Genomic DNA, 14,817 nt, shown 5'->3' with positions numbered 1-14,817 from the left:
GCCCTGCCTGCCCCACCTCCCGGCCCTTTAAAAAAAAAAAAAAACAACAACCAGACTCATCAGCTGCTGCAGCTGCCTCAGGCTTCTGGGGACTTGTAACAGAGTCCCCCATGCAGCATGGGGCAGTGGGGATCGCCCCCTCCCCACAACCTGGCAGCAGCTGGTGAGTCAGGGCTTTTTTTCAGCCCCGAATCGGCTGAATCCAAATACAAAACGAATACTAGCCACTTCATACAGGCCTATGAAGCACACCAAATTTGAAACACTTGAGGATTTGGAACACTTCAAATCCATGGCTGTCTATACCCATAGTTATACTATCAGAATTATTTTTATGGCAGATCTTATTCCATTTGGGATCCTGATTTAAGCGCTGGCAACCAAAAGCACTCTTGCTTGTATAAACTGCATTTTCATTAGACAGCTTGGCCAGGATAACGTCATTGATACATCTATACCACCAAACCATTTTTCTATTAAGCAATCCTAAGTGAGTTTTGAAAATTATACTAAGGCTCTTAAGCTACTTCAGCCCTTCTCTTCTGAAAACAGTGGATGGAATTTTCGGAAGTACCAGACCTAGTGTTTTACAAAAAACTATGAGCTGTGTGAGGTAAAGACAAGATATTCCTTTTCCTACTTTATGTGGATTATCTATCATAAATAACCATCAACATCTTAGCTAGTCATGTGTTCTAAGTGGCATTTAATTCTGTTAACTATTATATGATACCACAGACAATGAGACAGAGGTACATAAGCAAAACAAAGCAAGTACTAAAGACTTTTTTTTTTTAATTGTTAAGTCCTTAGTTCTAACCCAGTAGAATTTCCAATAAGAACACAACAAAACATCAGGGAACTAAAGGCAAGCCTGGTTTTGATATACATAATACTAGTTTATTCTGTTTATTTTTCTCAACTTTCTTACAGTTTTAAAAATGTACAGGGGTTCAGTACCACCTCATCAAAACAATTCATACACGTTTTTAAAAGGGACCACTGGAATCAAGCCAGCAGTGTTGGCTTCCATTAGTCATAGGCACAATTTCATTATATGCATTTTGGTAAAAGAAGGAATCATAGTGCAGCTGTTAAAAAGGACCAACATTCTATAATTGGGCCTTTAAAAAAATCTAAACAAACAACCATCAGAGAAAATGACACTTGGGTCAAAAACAACATTAAGTATTTCACTGCCTGCCATGCTGTATCTGAACCCCTAGCAATTTATTACACAAACTCACGTAGCGCCCTTGCAAAATATATTTTATTTAATTGGTGAACCTGAAAGGAAGGGAAATACTGAGGTTCTTACCTGTATTTGATACTAAATGGTTTCCCCATCTCCTCTAAGAACACTTGTCTAATAAATACCTATAACAACTGCACAAAAGTGTTTCTCTTAAAGCAAGTAACATTTTTTTAATCCTGTAGACTTAAAATAGCATTGACCTATTCCATGTGCTAGGAAAACATTAGGCACAGACCACATCATTTACATTTTCTTTTTTTAAAAAATACAATATGTGCAAGCTAGGTTCACACAAAAGATTGGCAGCTACAACGGTAAGCTATTTAGACCCCACAGAAAAAGTATCTTCTTTTCATTTTTGTTTTTAATTCACTAAGTAAGCAGTGATGTCACGCTGCTATGTTCCCTTATACTATTTGCATTAGGATTATTTGTGGAGCTGATCAAGAAAAAGCTTTAGCATATCCTAAAGGACATCACATCAATACTGTGTGCTAATTTTTTTGGATCCAAAGAATTAAAGTTTACAGAAGTCAATAGAACATGGTGAATGCAATCTTCCAAGTAGCCAAAGGGACATTTCTTTTTCAAGGAAGAAATAATTTTAAATGAAGTTTATTCTATAGTTTCCTTCATACCTAAGTCATTTCTACATGATGGGACCCAGGGAAGGATGGCATGAAAAATGGAAAGGGGGCGAGGGGGAAGTAGGCTATGTGGTGGTTACACCAAAAATATAGAAGACAAAAAAACTGTAATTTTATCCACAAAGCGTGCCCAACAGCTTAATTTGTATGTAACTTTAGCCAATTATTTGTATAACAGAAAATAGTACAATACATGAGCAAAGACAAAGTGCAGCTGATTGTTAAACTGCAACATTAAGAATCCTCTAAGGAGATAATTTATGGACAGCCACTTACTGTGCTTTAAAAAGTATATTTTAATGCAAGAGGCTACTGTATATTTGGCCACATATCTGACAATTTCTCTACAAGGGAGAATATAAACAGTAAATCACCTATTTTTCCTAAGAGGGACCTACTCTGATGTGCCAGTTATTTCATGCCCTATGGAAGATTTGAGATACTGACTTTTCTTAATCTTCTCTGTTGAATTTCTCTCATCCCATTTTCCTAGTTTCACAATTAATGTGTGTATCCCTTTGATGCCCTTTATATAGCAGCCTTTCCTTTTTACAAATGGGTTTTAAACCTCTCCTACTTCATAGCAAACAATTCAAGTAAATATTTCTGTTGTGGCAAATTTCCAGATATATCAAATACTATCCAAACCGAATGTCAAACTGCATTTGATTAGTTGTCCCAGTTTTTTTTTTTTTTAAATAGAGCAGGAGTTAGCTCGTTTTCTAGGTTTTGGGTCCCGTAGATCCTTGTCTTTTAAACACATACAAGATGAACATATTGTCTCTGACAGTCTCCGGAGTCCCAGCCTGAAAACGCTATTGGAGAGGCTATATATCACACAGTTACAGAAACTATTGCTTATAGCAAGCCATGTTGTTAAGAAGGAAAGTGCTGGATTTTCCAGCACCCTAAAACTCTCCAGCAGAAAGTATATGATGTAAGGAAGCCACAGCATGTAAAACACGCTGGTTATCCGAAATAAAACCATGGCATAGCGACGGTCAGGGCTATGCCCAGTCTCTCCAGCAGCATCCACTTCATGGCTAGGAAAACGAGCTCTCCGGTCATTTATCTCTTTGGTGTGTTGTCGACAAATTTTAAAGATGTGGAAATATGTGAAGCAGATGACGAAGGCAGCAGGAGCATATAGTAAGCATACAATAAACCCAGTAAAATAGGCATTGGTGAGCCAGGAGGTAGCACACCATTCAAAAATATCGCCATGGTAACCAGGTTTTCCCCATCCAAAAAAGGAAGGCAAGAAGATCAGACAAGAGTATATCCAAATCAAAATGATGCAGATTCGCAATCGACAAGGTGTAACCAGTTGATTATAGGAGAGAGGTTTTGTAATAGCTAGGTAACGATCCACACTGATGCAAGCAAGACATGCCATAGAGACACTCTTCAGCACAGAGATGATATATCCAAAAACTTGACAAGTCAAGGACTCATGAACACCTGTAGAATAATGAAGCAATGACAAGGTAGGAACCAAACAGCTAACTCCAACAAAAAGATCAGCATAGGCCATAGTCTGAATAAAATAGCTGGTGGTATAATGATGTAAAAGTGGAGCACAGTGAAAGACAAATATAACAGTTAAGTTACCAGCAATAATTAAAAATGTTAGCAAAACAATAATGACCGTCTCAAGGATGCAGATATCAACTGCATTGTAGTGGCCAAAACCAAGAGGGCAGGAGAGATGCTCAGACACATTCACAATGCTACTGCTCATATTCAGAGTCTTCCATTCAATCCATCTGGACTGGTTCATTGTTTGCAATCTGGGAACACTGCAATCAGAGTTCTAGCAAGCAGGTGACTTGCTCAACACCAGCTAAACTCTGCATCAGTGTCTCAAGATATCTTTTTGCGGATGCTGCCATTTGAGACATTACAGTCTCACAGCCGTTGGTGCCGCTTCAGCATTAGTGCATCACTCTGACACACCTTAGCTTCAAGGAAAGAAAAAAGCCAGAAAGGAGGAGAAGAAAGGCCACTGATCAGCTTCCTCCAGTGATCGTGATCCATCTTTAGCAAACACAAGGCACTTCTACAGAAAGCAGGTACTTTATGCTGAACTTGTGGAGGACAGAAATAAAAACTAAACAAAACAGAGGAAATAAAAAGTCAACTGCCTGGGAAAAAAAATTCCGGGGATGTTTATTTTCCTGAGAAGTCAGTTCCTTTGGAATTAAATAGAAAAATATAAAAGGAAAAAAACTCAAAGTTTCCTGAATCAGCAATTATTAAAAAATAATTTATGTTTTATGCTCATTTAAAATCACAGACTGGCTGGGAACCCCAGGAAAAACTTCACTGTATTATGCTATCTCTTTTGGCTCCATTCAGGAGATGATACTCTCTCTCTCATCTATGGTATTTACTAGATAGGTAAGGAAAACATTATTGTCAAGGTTAATTCCAACAGACTCACCAGTATTTGGGTACAGATAATGAATTTTATTTGGAGGGTGATGAATGTGGGGTGAGCCAGCTTTGTCTCAACACCCAGAAAGGAAAATATGTATCTAAAGTACAGTGAAAAAAACCACATATAATCAGTTAAAAATTAAAGAAAAAGAAGTAAGAATTAATGTTGGAGCTTTAAGTCAATATTCACAACTCTTTGAACAGTTACGGTCCATTTCAATGTCAGTGTCAGCAGCATAATCCACGATCCCAACAGACAAAATAAAATCTTGCATTTAATTTCAGCAAAGATCATTGAAAATAATTTTCTTTAGAAATTATGCCACACCTGCTACAGTGAAACAGTACAGTGAAGTTTACAGGTATAGCCATGTTATTCCTTAGCTTTGTAGCAACACCTGAATTGTTTCACAAAAGCCCCATACGAGAACAGAAACTTCCATCTGCATTCAGCTGCGAAGCTAATGAAATGCTGATTTGACTAGAAAATCTGCCATTGTTTACTACTCCATTATTCTGTCACTCAGCTTCATCTTCTAGGTTCATCCTTCTATTTTCATCAGACAATTAGCATAATAAATCACTGCTTGAAAAACCAAATCTTCTAATATAGCAGGACATTACCTTGTTCATTATATTTGCAGCTATGGAGCAGACGTATGTTAAAAGAAAGCCTCTTCTATGCTCAGATTTAAATAAATGCTTGATTAATGCAGGGACCATTAGGTAGGTTACTAAGTGTATATAGTCTTGTTTTTAAAGCCCCCTATAAAACAATCTTTAATCCGACAGTTCCTGAGGTTAGGAAACAGGCGGGTGAGAATGAATCAATCCAAATAAAAACAGTTTCCAAGGTCATTCAGATATTACACTACCATTTGCTTAAAGTCCCTTTAAGAAGTACAGGCATCTTTCTGATGCTTTTAATAGCCAGTGCTGTGTCTTCCGAAGGAATTTCACACTCTAGAAAAAAAGCTTTTTCTCCAGTTCTGATGCAGCAGTTTGATAGAAAGCATTCTTTTGGAAGTTAATTTTCTGGTGTGTACTACATTCTGAAGAGAAGAGATTTTATAACATCCCAGAACACTGCCGGTTGTTCATTCCCTCTGTTTATAAGCAATATAGTAGGTTACAAAAATTACTACTTCGCTGAATTTTCTTCTTACAGCAATAATGCAACATTTCTCACCTATGTTCATTCTTATCAGCTTCTATGGTGAATTGCTTGATATAGAAGTCCTGTTTATTGTGGTGCAGTTAGAAAGATGCTGTCGCTATTTCTCACATTCTCTCTCGAAATTACTGCTTGCACCTGAGTCTGCTCCTCCTCTTTATCCATAGCTGATGCAGAAGAACTCACCATTAGAAAGGTGACTCGGTCCTTCTACCCCAATCAACAGCACAGCCAATGGCTATTGCAGCTGAAATTGTCACTAGGTAACAGTTGCCAGGCACAATGCAGGCTTATAGCCTTACACGGCAAGCTGCGAATAAGAATGACAAATGGAGACAATGGAACTGACCAATCCCTATAATATATTAAGGCATTTAGGAACTTCCAAAAGGGGCTCCCCTTCTAGTACTTCCATAGGTTTATATCCTGCAGATCAGCCAGCTATCAAATTGTTCATAGGTACACCTTTGAATCCTACAAAAAAACCCTCTATAATATTACTACAACATTCTCCAGCTAAAGCAAGTCAGCAGTAATCTAATCCTTATCGGCAGGAAAGACCTATTAATTATTAAACAAATAAGTGCTAAACCTTCATAAATTCAAACTGATTTTTAAATCAAAAACCTGTCATGCTATTTTGATTAGTAAGTTTGAAATATTTTTGAAATCTCTTACCAGTTAAATTACTGAACACTTTAAACAAGATAGGTAGCCCAATGCTAATTATAAAATCCTAAAAAATATATATTTACTATGAATCTTAAACATTATTTCATTTAATGCATCTTAAAGTGCATGTGTGTTTAGAGTTGAAATTGGCTACTATCTAAAGATGCAGAGAACTCAGAACAGTATATTTGTGTAGTACAGTGAATTACCTACTGTAATACTAAGAAAGTTACTCTCACAGTATAAGCCTGGAGTGAATTTGAAATCTATCATTTTTAAATGTTAGACTTATTGAACACGAAACAATTCTTTGATATGTTTTATGAAAATGAGGGATTTTTAAATAGTAGATTTTAATGGAATAAATTAAAACAGGTTGCTAAAATGCTTTTAAAATTTTAACACTATTTTAGGCAGTTTTAAAATGCAGATTTTTTTCATCAAAATAATTTTTAGTAGGTTTGTGACAATATAATAGAACACAGCAGTGCTAAAGTCTCTGAACATATCAATTACTTTTCAGACAGTTGATTCATTAAAACCCAATTCACTACTACTATATATTCACTCTTTTATCCTGATTATGAACACATTAACTATAACTGAGATCTACAATTCCTTAACATGAAATAAGTAAACAGTATAGTGATTAAAAGACAGCATTTCACATGTGCACTACCTATATTAATGCAAACATTCAGTATATTTAGGTCTGAAAGTACCAAACACCCTAAATCGAGGTGAAGGGCCAACTAAATATCAATATCAAGTTCAGTATTAGAGGGTGCATACAGTACATTTTAGAAACTACAGTCATTCTAATTCGTGTAGTTCTGTGACAAACCACAGACCAAATTTGGCAACAGTTGCTCCCAGGTCAAACACCTTGTATTCCAAGTTTTGCTTGGAACAAGTTTTCAAGGAGAAATGTCTGACCTGCAAAGATTAGAACTCTATTCTGAACGGAAGTAGCACAAATGCAACACTATAAACGTGCTGGCATTATTTTGGCAGTGATAGGTCCAAATTACTCCACTACAGTATTGAAAAAAAATTAAATTTGGTATTTTAGTGTAATTTAAAAGACATACCAATCATTCATTCACTGCTGTAAATTTCTGCAACACATTGTTTTAGGACCAGATACAGCCTTTAGCCTTGGCTCTGAATAATGTCCAACTACGTCAAAAGAGAAGTTACTGGAAGAAATTTGGGTCTCCTCTCCTGGACCACTTCCCTGCAGGGGAAGGGGATTGAACAAACAGGTGTGCCTGCATAAGAGTGGAGGTTGGGAAAGGAAAACCGGATAAGCAGAATCTACTCCTCTCTCTTTACCCCACAGCCAGAATCCAAACTACCAAACCAGAAGTGAAGTATAGTGGCATCAAACTAAAAGTGAAGCACACATTATCAATATTTAAAAATAATTACAATAAGAAAATTAATTAGGCAATTTTTACTGAACTATTTAACCACGATTAAACCTAACAGATGAAGCATAAAAAAGTGCATTTTCAAAATTACCCCATAACTGTTTTGAAATATGTGGTTTCTAACCTTCCAAATGCTGGCACTTATTAGAGATAAACCCACCTCACTCCTTGCATCTGATCTAAAAATATTCAAAACTTAGGACTTTCTACTGTGCACAGTAGGCGTCCTGTTCATGTCATAAGCACCATTATTGTCCCTTAATTTTGTACACTATGAAAGGAGTCTAGGAGAATACTAACTAATAGCCTCACTGGCCGGCATGCAACACAAAGCGCAAACGATGTCAACACGCTGGCCCATATTCAATGCATGTAGAATTATTCTGTCGCATAAATTATAGTAAAAGTGATTAAGCAGCCAGACTGAACTGATTACAAACACATCTTCTCCCCCAGGCAAGAGTCAGCATACAAATATAGAAAAGTTTGAATTTTCAGGGGAGGCAGGAGGGAAGATGGGGAAGAGATGGAGCAGATTTTACTTCCCATATAAGCCAAGATGAAAGCTACCAGTAACTTCTTGACCTCAGATGCTCAAAGGGCCCAACTTGCTTTATGGTTTTCTAAACTGCACAAGGGGAACCACTTCAAGTTATAACAGACCATCTGTAGTAACTTATGCTCTGTTCTTATACATGTTTGGAGGCAAGCTTGTCTCTTTTTTTGTTCCCTTCCCCCCACACGTCCCTTTAAATAGTGTTATACTGCAAGAAGTATAGTGCCGTCAATGAGCCTTTATTATAGTGATAGATCTTCTTAAACCCAATGAGTAAATCAAACATTCCTCTTTCAAGCAGAATTTAAATAATCAATATGTAGCGAAACAGCTCAAAACAATACAAATAAATGCTTAGACCAATAAGTCTGGAACTGTTCTGAAAAGTACTGGGACTAGCTGAAGCTGCATGTTTATTGGAGACAAAAATCCACAAGAGAAGTAGAAGCAAGTATGACTCAAAGTGAAACCAGAAACAGCTTCATGGCACAAAATTGTCGGAGTGGCAGACTTGGAAATTGCAAGCAAGGAAACTATCTGCTGTGTCTCTACTTTGTTCAACAAGGTCTTCATACATAGTGTATAAACAAACAGGAGTGTACCTAAGAAACATCCGACTTCCACTGTTAATCTCTCCACCTAAAACAAACGGTCCCGCAAGGACTAACCAGGTGGGCCAAATAGGCAGCAATATTCATTTTTCTCCTATAACAATTAATTTTAATAGTTTACTTGCTTTCTATTAAATTTTAGCTTTGACTTTTCTAAATATTTTCTTCCTTAATTCAGGTTTCCCTTCAATTGGCTTCTGTATAGGCCTGTGCGAGTCAGCAGCAATCCGATCTGGTTTCAAATCCAGCCGCTTCGGATGGCAGTGATCCAATCTGGACCTCTGGACTCGGTTTCCACCTCAATCTGGCCGAAGCAGCTCTGAAGCTTCAGCCAGATTGTTTTTCGTCCGATTTGGATGAAATGTGCAGGGATGGTAGCCTCTGCTGAGAGCATGAAACCTGCCAAGTTTTAAGAAGATCAGTGCAGGGGTTTGGGGGGGAACTGTACCCCAAATTCTTAAAAGCCAAACTCATGTCACGGCTGTGTGTCACACCACAGGGGGGTAAAAACTGCAGGGGCGGTAGTCCCTGGTGAGGCCACGAAGCCTGCCAGGTTTCAAGAAGATGGGTGCAGGGGTTTAGGGGGAAATGCACCTCAAGCTGCGGACAAGCAGAACTCATGACATGGGTGACGCTGTGTGTGTTAAGGCACAGCGGGGTGACAGCTGCAGGGAGGTGGCCCCTGTTGAGGTCATGACACCTGCCAGCTGTGAAGGAGATCGGTGCAGGGGGGTTCTGGGGCCCTGCACTGCTAGCTGCTGACAGGCAAAACTCGTGCCATGGGTGCTTGTGGGACTGACTGTGTCTGTCTTGGGGCAGTTAACTGTCTTCTCTCCTCTCCTTGGCCTGGTTTTGTAAGTGCTAATTGATGGCAATTAACTGGCTACATTAGCTAGGTCCTGTGTATTGAGCTGGTCCCTGAGTGAATCATGATTGATTGGTAACTGGTAACACAGTAGCTTAACAGCCAGGCCTACAGTGGTGTCTCCCACACCCCAACACAGACACAGTCCCACAAGCACCCATGGCACGAGTTTTGTCCGTCAGCAGCTAGGGGTGCAGGGCCTCAGAACCTCCCTGCACCGATCTCCTCGACAGCTGGCAGGCATCACAGCAGGGGCCACCATCCCTGCAGCTGTCACCCCGCTGTGCCTTAACACACGCAGCGTCACCCATGGCACGAGTGTTGCTTGTCCACAGCTTGAGGGGCAGTTCCCCACAAACCCCTGCACCAATCTCCTTGAAACTTGTCAGGCTTTGTGGCCTCAGTAAGAGCTACCAGCCCTGCAGTTTTGACCCCCCTGTGTTGTAACACATAGATGTGACAGGAGTTTTGCTTTCAAGAATTTAGGGTGCAGTTCCCCCCAAACTCCTGCACTGATCTTCATGAAACTTGGCAGGCTTCACGCTCTCTGCAGAGTCTACCACCCCTGAAATGTTCATCCAAATCAGACATAGAACAACAAAGTTATAGCTATTTTATTGTTTCCCCATTATACCCTATGGCTGGATCTCCAAGGTGGCTCCAAAGCACTTCAGAAGCTCCGAACCGCTTCAGGAAGCCAAACGAGGCAGCGCTTCGACCCCAAAGAGTCCGAAGCTTCTCTGGATCTGAAGCTCTGTCCGAACCCTTGCACAGCCCTACTTCCTTAGTGCCCCATTATCCCAGATGTCTATTTCTTCTCTAGCTTTAAACATACTGATCTTAATAGAATTCAAAGCCAGAAGGACCACCAGACCATTCAGGTGAACTTCCCATATATCAGTGGCCAAGACTGTGCAACTTTGGAGTGTCCAACAAGCATGACGTGCAGGCAGAATACCCGCTGGTTTCCCCCGGTGCCCTGGGGGGAGGCATGCAGGCATGATGTGCAGGCAGGTTCCCCCCACTACACTATGCTATTGCCCCACATACTGTGCCACAACACGCCTCCCAACACTGTGCCAGTGGCTTGAATGATGAACCTTATGGTCCCCCCACTACCATGCCATACCTCTGTGCCACACCGCGTGGAGTCTCCAGGTCACCCCAAACCATGGGTTCCCACAGACCAGGCTGCCTTGTCTGCCCCCTTGCATAGCGGCAGGCAGCAGAAGCAAGAAAACAAGCCTGTTGATTCTGGTGACAGCAGCAGCTGGAGTAGTGTAGGGAACAGTGCCCAGATCAGGAGGCCTGAGGGCCACAAGTTAACTCTTCAGGGGCCAGATGTGTCCTGTGGGATACCACTTGGACAGCCCTGTCATAAGGCCATTCCATTTAATCCAGAAGCCATTTATCAAGTCCAATGACTTTTTAATCTTACCCTTCTTTTCTTTACCCTAACCTCAGACTTCTCCCTCCCTTCCATCACTTCTTTCCCCCAATCCCTTAACATCCTTTTTCCTTCCGCTCTTCTCAACTCTGTTCCTCCTCTTGATATTTACTCTGCCATTTTTCCTGTTCTTGGTTCCAAAAGTAACCTTGCAGCTGTCCTTAGATCTTTAGATTTTTTTTATGTATACCTTCCCTTTTACAGTGTCAGACTTAACTCCCTGTTCTTTCCTGTCTTCAGGGTATATCCAAGTCACCTCAACTATCACCTCATTCTCTTCTCTATGCCAAGCATCTCTCACCCACCTCACTGTCCCATATTCTCTCCACCTGCTGACTCTGCAAAGACTTTTTTTTTTTTAAACTGCTTGTTACTATCAGGCACAGGTGACACGCAAGTGCTGACAGTGGGGGGTGGGGGGGGACACACAACTCCGTACTGCCACTGCCCTCACTGCTGCCGGGTGTTGGGTCCAGCTAGGCTGCAGCCCCATGCCCCACTGTTGGCACAGAAATTGCACTGCCACCACCACCCCCACTGCTGCCAGGCCCTGGTTCCAGCCAGGCTGCAGCTCCCTGTCCTGCACCCTGTTATCAATGTAGAAATTGTAGCGGGGGGAACATGCCCTCCCAACACAACACCTATGCTGTCAGGGAGTCTTCGGATTTGCAGAAAGTTATGTAACACTGCCTACCCCAGAGAAGGGATCTTTTAACAAATCACCTGGATAAACAGAACTTGTCAAACAGCAATCCTCAAACTCCTGAGTGACTCCTGAAAATTTGAGAACTGATAAAAAACCAAATGAAAAAATGTGATCAGCTAAGAAGCCTGATTCGAAGTCTTCTCAGGCAGGACATGATTTCTACTTCATGTTTTATACACACACACACATATATATATATACACACATACATACACTCTATATTTAGTTCCAGTCACTCACCCAGATATGGTGTTGGCAATAAGTGGGATATGCCCATAAGTATCAAAGGTATTTACTGCTCCATCACACCACACGGAAAACCTGCCAAAAATGATACCTAACATCAAAAAAAATTACCAAGGGAAAACCCTCTGCTACACAACTGGCTGTAACCTCAGGTCAAACGCATACAGAGAAAGAGAAAAAAAGTTGGGAAAAAAAAGAGTTTCCAATATATTTGGGACATGCACACAATTGGCTTCAAACTTGTATCTGACAGCTCTCTGATTTCAGAGTGCATCCTGAAACTGATAGTAATGGCCTTGGGGTCCCCTGTAGTTCCATATATTTTATTTATATAGATATGGAACTACAGGGGACCCCAAGGCCATTGCTATCAGTTTCAGGATGCACTCTGAAATCAGAGAGCTGTCAGATACAGGTTTGAAGCCAATTAGATTCACTACTTGGGATGGAATATTTCCTCCTACATCCACCCACAGAGAATCCCCTGCAGCTACATATTTAGCAGTCTACCTCAGTAATTCAAATGAGGTACTTAGATTATACAGTGGATCTACACCTGAGTGTGCAGTTCCCTAATGTGAAATCTAACATACACATAAATATACAGGCAAATGTATTTTAACTCACTCAAATCACGTAGTCAGGAATAAATAAGGGCAAATGGAACACAAACTGTGGATTCTTAAACAGTGACATTACTTTTTAGGGAGTCCAGCAGGTGAAATATTTCCCTTTGATGTGTGATACGTTCATACACCCTTTTCCTGTTCTTTAAACCAGTGGTTCTCTAGCTTTTAAAAACAAATCACTTCACAATATAACACACCCTACTATCCTTTGTGACTAAAAAAAGAAAAAGAAAAATGGCAGAATGTTTGTTACTTGGTGACATGGTCATAGGAAGCTTCCTCATGCTGTTGAGGATGTGTCAGTAGAATGTGAATATTAATGCAAATGAATGAAGGGTTTGAGCTTATACCACAGTAAGCATAGGAGGAGAGCAGGTAAGTAGCTTCTGTGCAGCCCACTGCAGAATATGCTTAGACACCTTGATCTGGCATTGGAAATACAGTAAAGTTAGGCTCCTGTGGAGGTTGTATAAGGCATAATTGTAGGGGCTGAATAATTCTCTATATCCTCATAAAGGTCTCAACTGAAAAGCTGATTTTTTTTAAAAATGTCTTCAATATACTTTTAAGTTTATTTTGATGTGAAAGGACAAAAAACAAATCTGTCTAACTTTTGCGTATTAACTCAACTCTCTACTAGCTCATCTCAGCAGGCAACATCTTGCTTAATGCGTTTCCAGCCACCTGCAGACCTGCCCAGCTGTGCACTATAGTCAACCAAAGGCAGTTGAAAAGGAAGCTGCTTCAATATCAGTATTATTTCTAATCTGATGTTATGGAGAATTAAACTTTCGAATAGTTTTGCATTATAACATGCTAACAAAGTCCACCAAGTCCCAGAATACTAGAACTAGGGGGCACAAACTGAACTTAGTAGGAGACAGGTTTAAAACTGTCTTATTTACTCAGTGTGCAGTTAACTTTCAGAACTCACTGCTATAGGAAGTTGTAGGGCAGAGGAGGGCAAAATACAGCCCACAGGCCGGATCCAGTCCACCAATTGATTGTATTTGGCCCACACCCCTGCACATGAGGCTGAACCCTTCCTACTCCCGCCCAGGGCAGCCCACACAGCACCCACTGATGGCCCTAGCCCTGGATAGTATGCAAAGACTCCCAGCAAGGCTACTCCCACTGAGACTGCAACCACCTGGGTACAGTTCACCTCCAGAGGTGACAGCTCCTTCTCTCACCTCTGCTACACCACTCTGGGCAGCACAATATGCTGGGAAGCAGCAGCAGTGGCAGCCATGGGGACATGCACTAGGCACCACATGCCCAGCCAGGCAGGAGGGAAGTTGCAGCCAGGCAGCTCCTGTCCCCAGCACACAGGACTCCAGCTCCTGAGTGGCCAGGAGCTGGAGCCATGCACACTGGGCCAGGAGCCACCCAGCTGCAGCCTCCCTTCCTCACCTGGCTCAGCATGTTGTACCTAGCAAACACCCACACAGCTGGCACTTCCCAGTGCTACCTGCTGCCCAGAGCAGCGCAGCAGAGGCAGTAAAAGGAGAAGCCATTGGAGATGGGGAGAGCTGAGTAGTACTCAGGTGACTGCAAATACACCAGGAGCAGCTCCATTGGGAACTTGTGTGTGCTGGCTGGGAATGGGGCTTAATATTATACACAGCTTTAGTGTATGGAAATCAATTAGCGTCAACTGAAATTAATTAAATAATCTATATACCACTTTCACATGGCAAATAAGTCTGAACTGCTAAGTATACTACTGGACAAACAGCAACTAAAAATTAAGAGAACCCAGAATATTTAGCAGAATTATGAAACCTTAAAACTGTTGCTAGTTGTAGTTCCTTAAGCCTTTCTTGCACCAGCCATTCCCCAGCTTTTTTAAACAGTTCATCAGTAATTACTATGTCAAAATCCTGGAACTTATTGGCTAAGTACAGACATTAAGGGGCACTAGGGGGAAGTGAAATCAGTTCACAATGGCTGCCCAATATCAGGTAAGTCAGGATCGGGGGAGGGGGCTAGCAGAGGGTTGGCGGTCCAGCAGGCTGGAGGGGATGGGGGGTCTACCAGGGGATGGAGGGACAGGCACAACTGGCAGATGGGGTAGGTGCAATTCATGAGGGGTGGGGTAGGGGAGGAAGTGTGATCTGCAGGTGGGGGGGAGGGG

General features: G+C 41.2%; 2 protein-coding genes across 4 annotated transcripts in view; both read right to left on the bottom strand.

Annotated features, from left to right (window-relative positions):
• Positions 1–14,817, bottom strand: part of RABGAP1L (RAB GTPase activating protein 1 like) — a 462,175-nt gene that overhangs the window by 290,457 nt on the left and 156,901 nt on the right. The window lies entirely within an intron of this gene.
• Positions 665–5,816, bottom strand: GPR52 (G protein-coupled receptor 52). Its single transcript, XM_019530876.1, has one exon. It carries the CDS (start codon positions 3,680–3,682, stop codon positions 2,597–2,599), a length of 1,086 nt encoding a protein of 361 aa, XP_019386421.1. The 5' UTR covers positions 3,683–5,816; the 3' UTR covers positions 665–2,596.

Source organism: Crocodylus porosus, unplaced genomic scaffold, assembly GCF_001723895.1.
Source record: "Crocodylus porosus isolate Cpor-Errol unplaced genomic scaffold, CroPor_comp1, whole genome shotgun sequence".
Classification (NCBI taxonomy): domain Eukaryota; kingdom Metazoa; phylum Chordata; order Crocodylia; family Crocodylidae; genus Crocodylus; species Crocodylus porosus.
Note: the sequence above shows the minus strand (reverse complement) of the source record. Positions and strands in the feature narration are given on the sequence as shown.

Excerpts from the sequence above, each read along its gene's own strand:
- GPR52 (XM_019530876.1), bottom strand. The coding sequence starts at position 3,682 with ATGAACCAGTCCAGATGGATTGAATGGAAGACTCTGAATATGAGCAGT.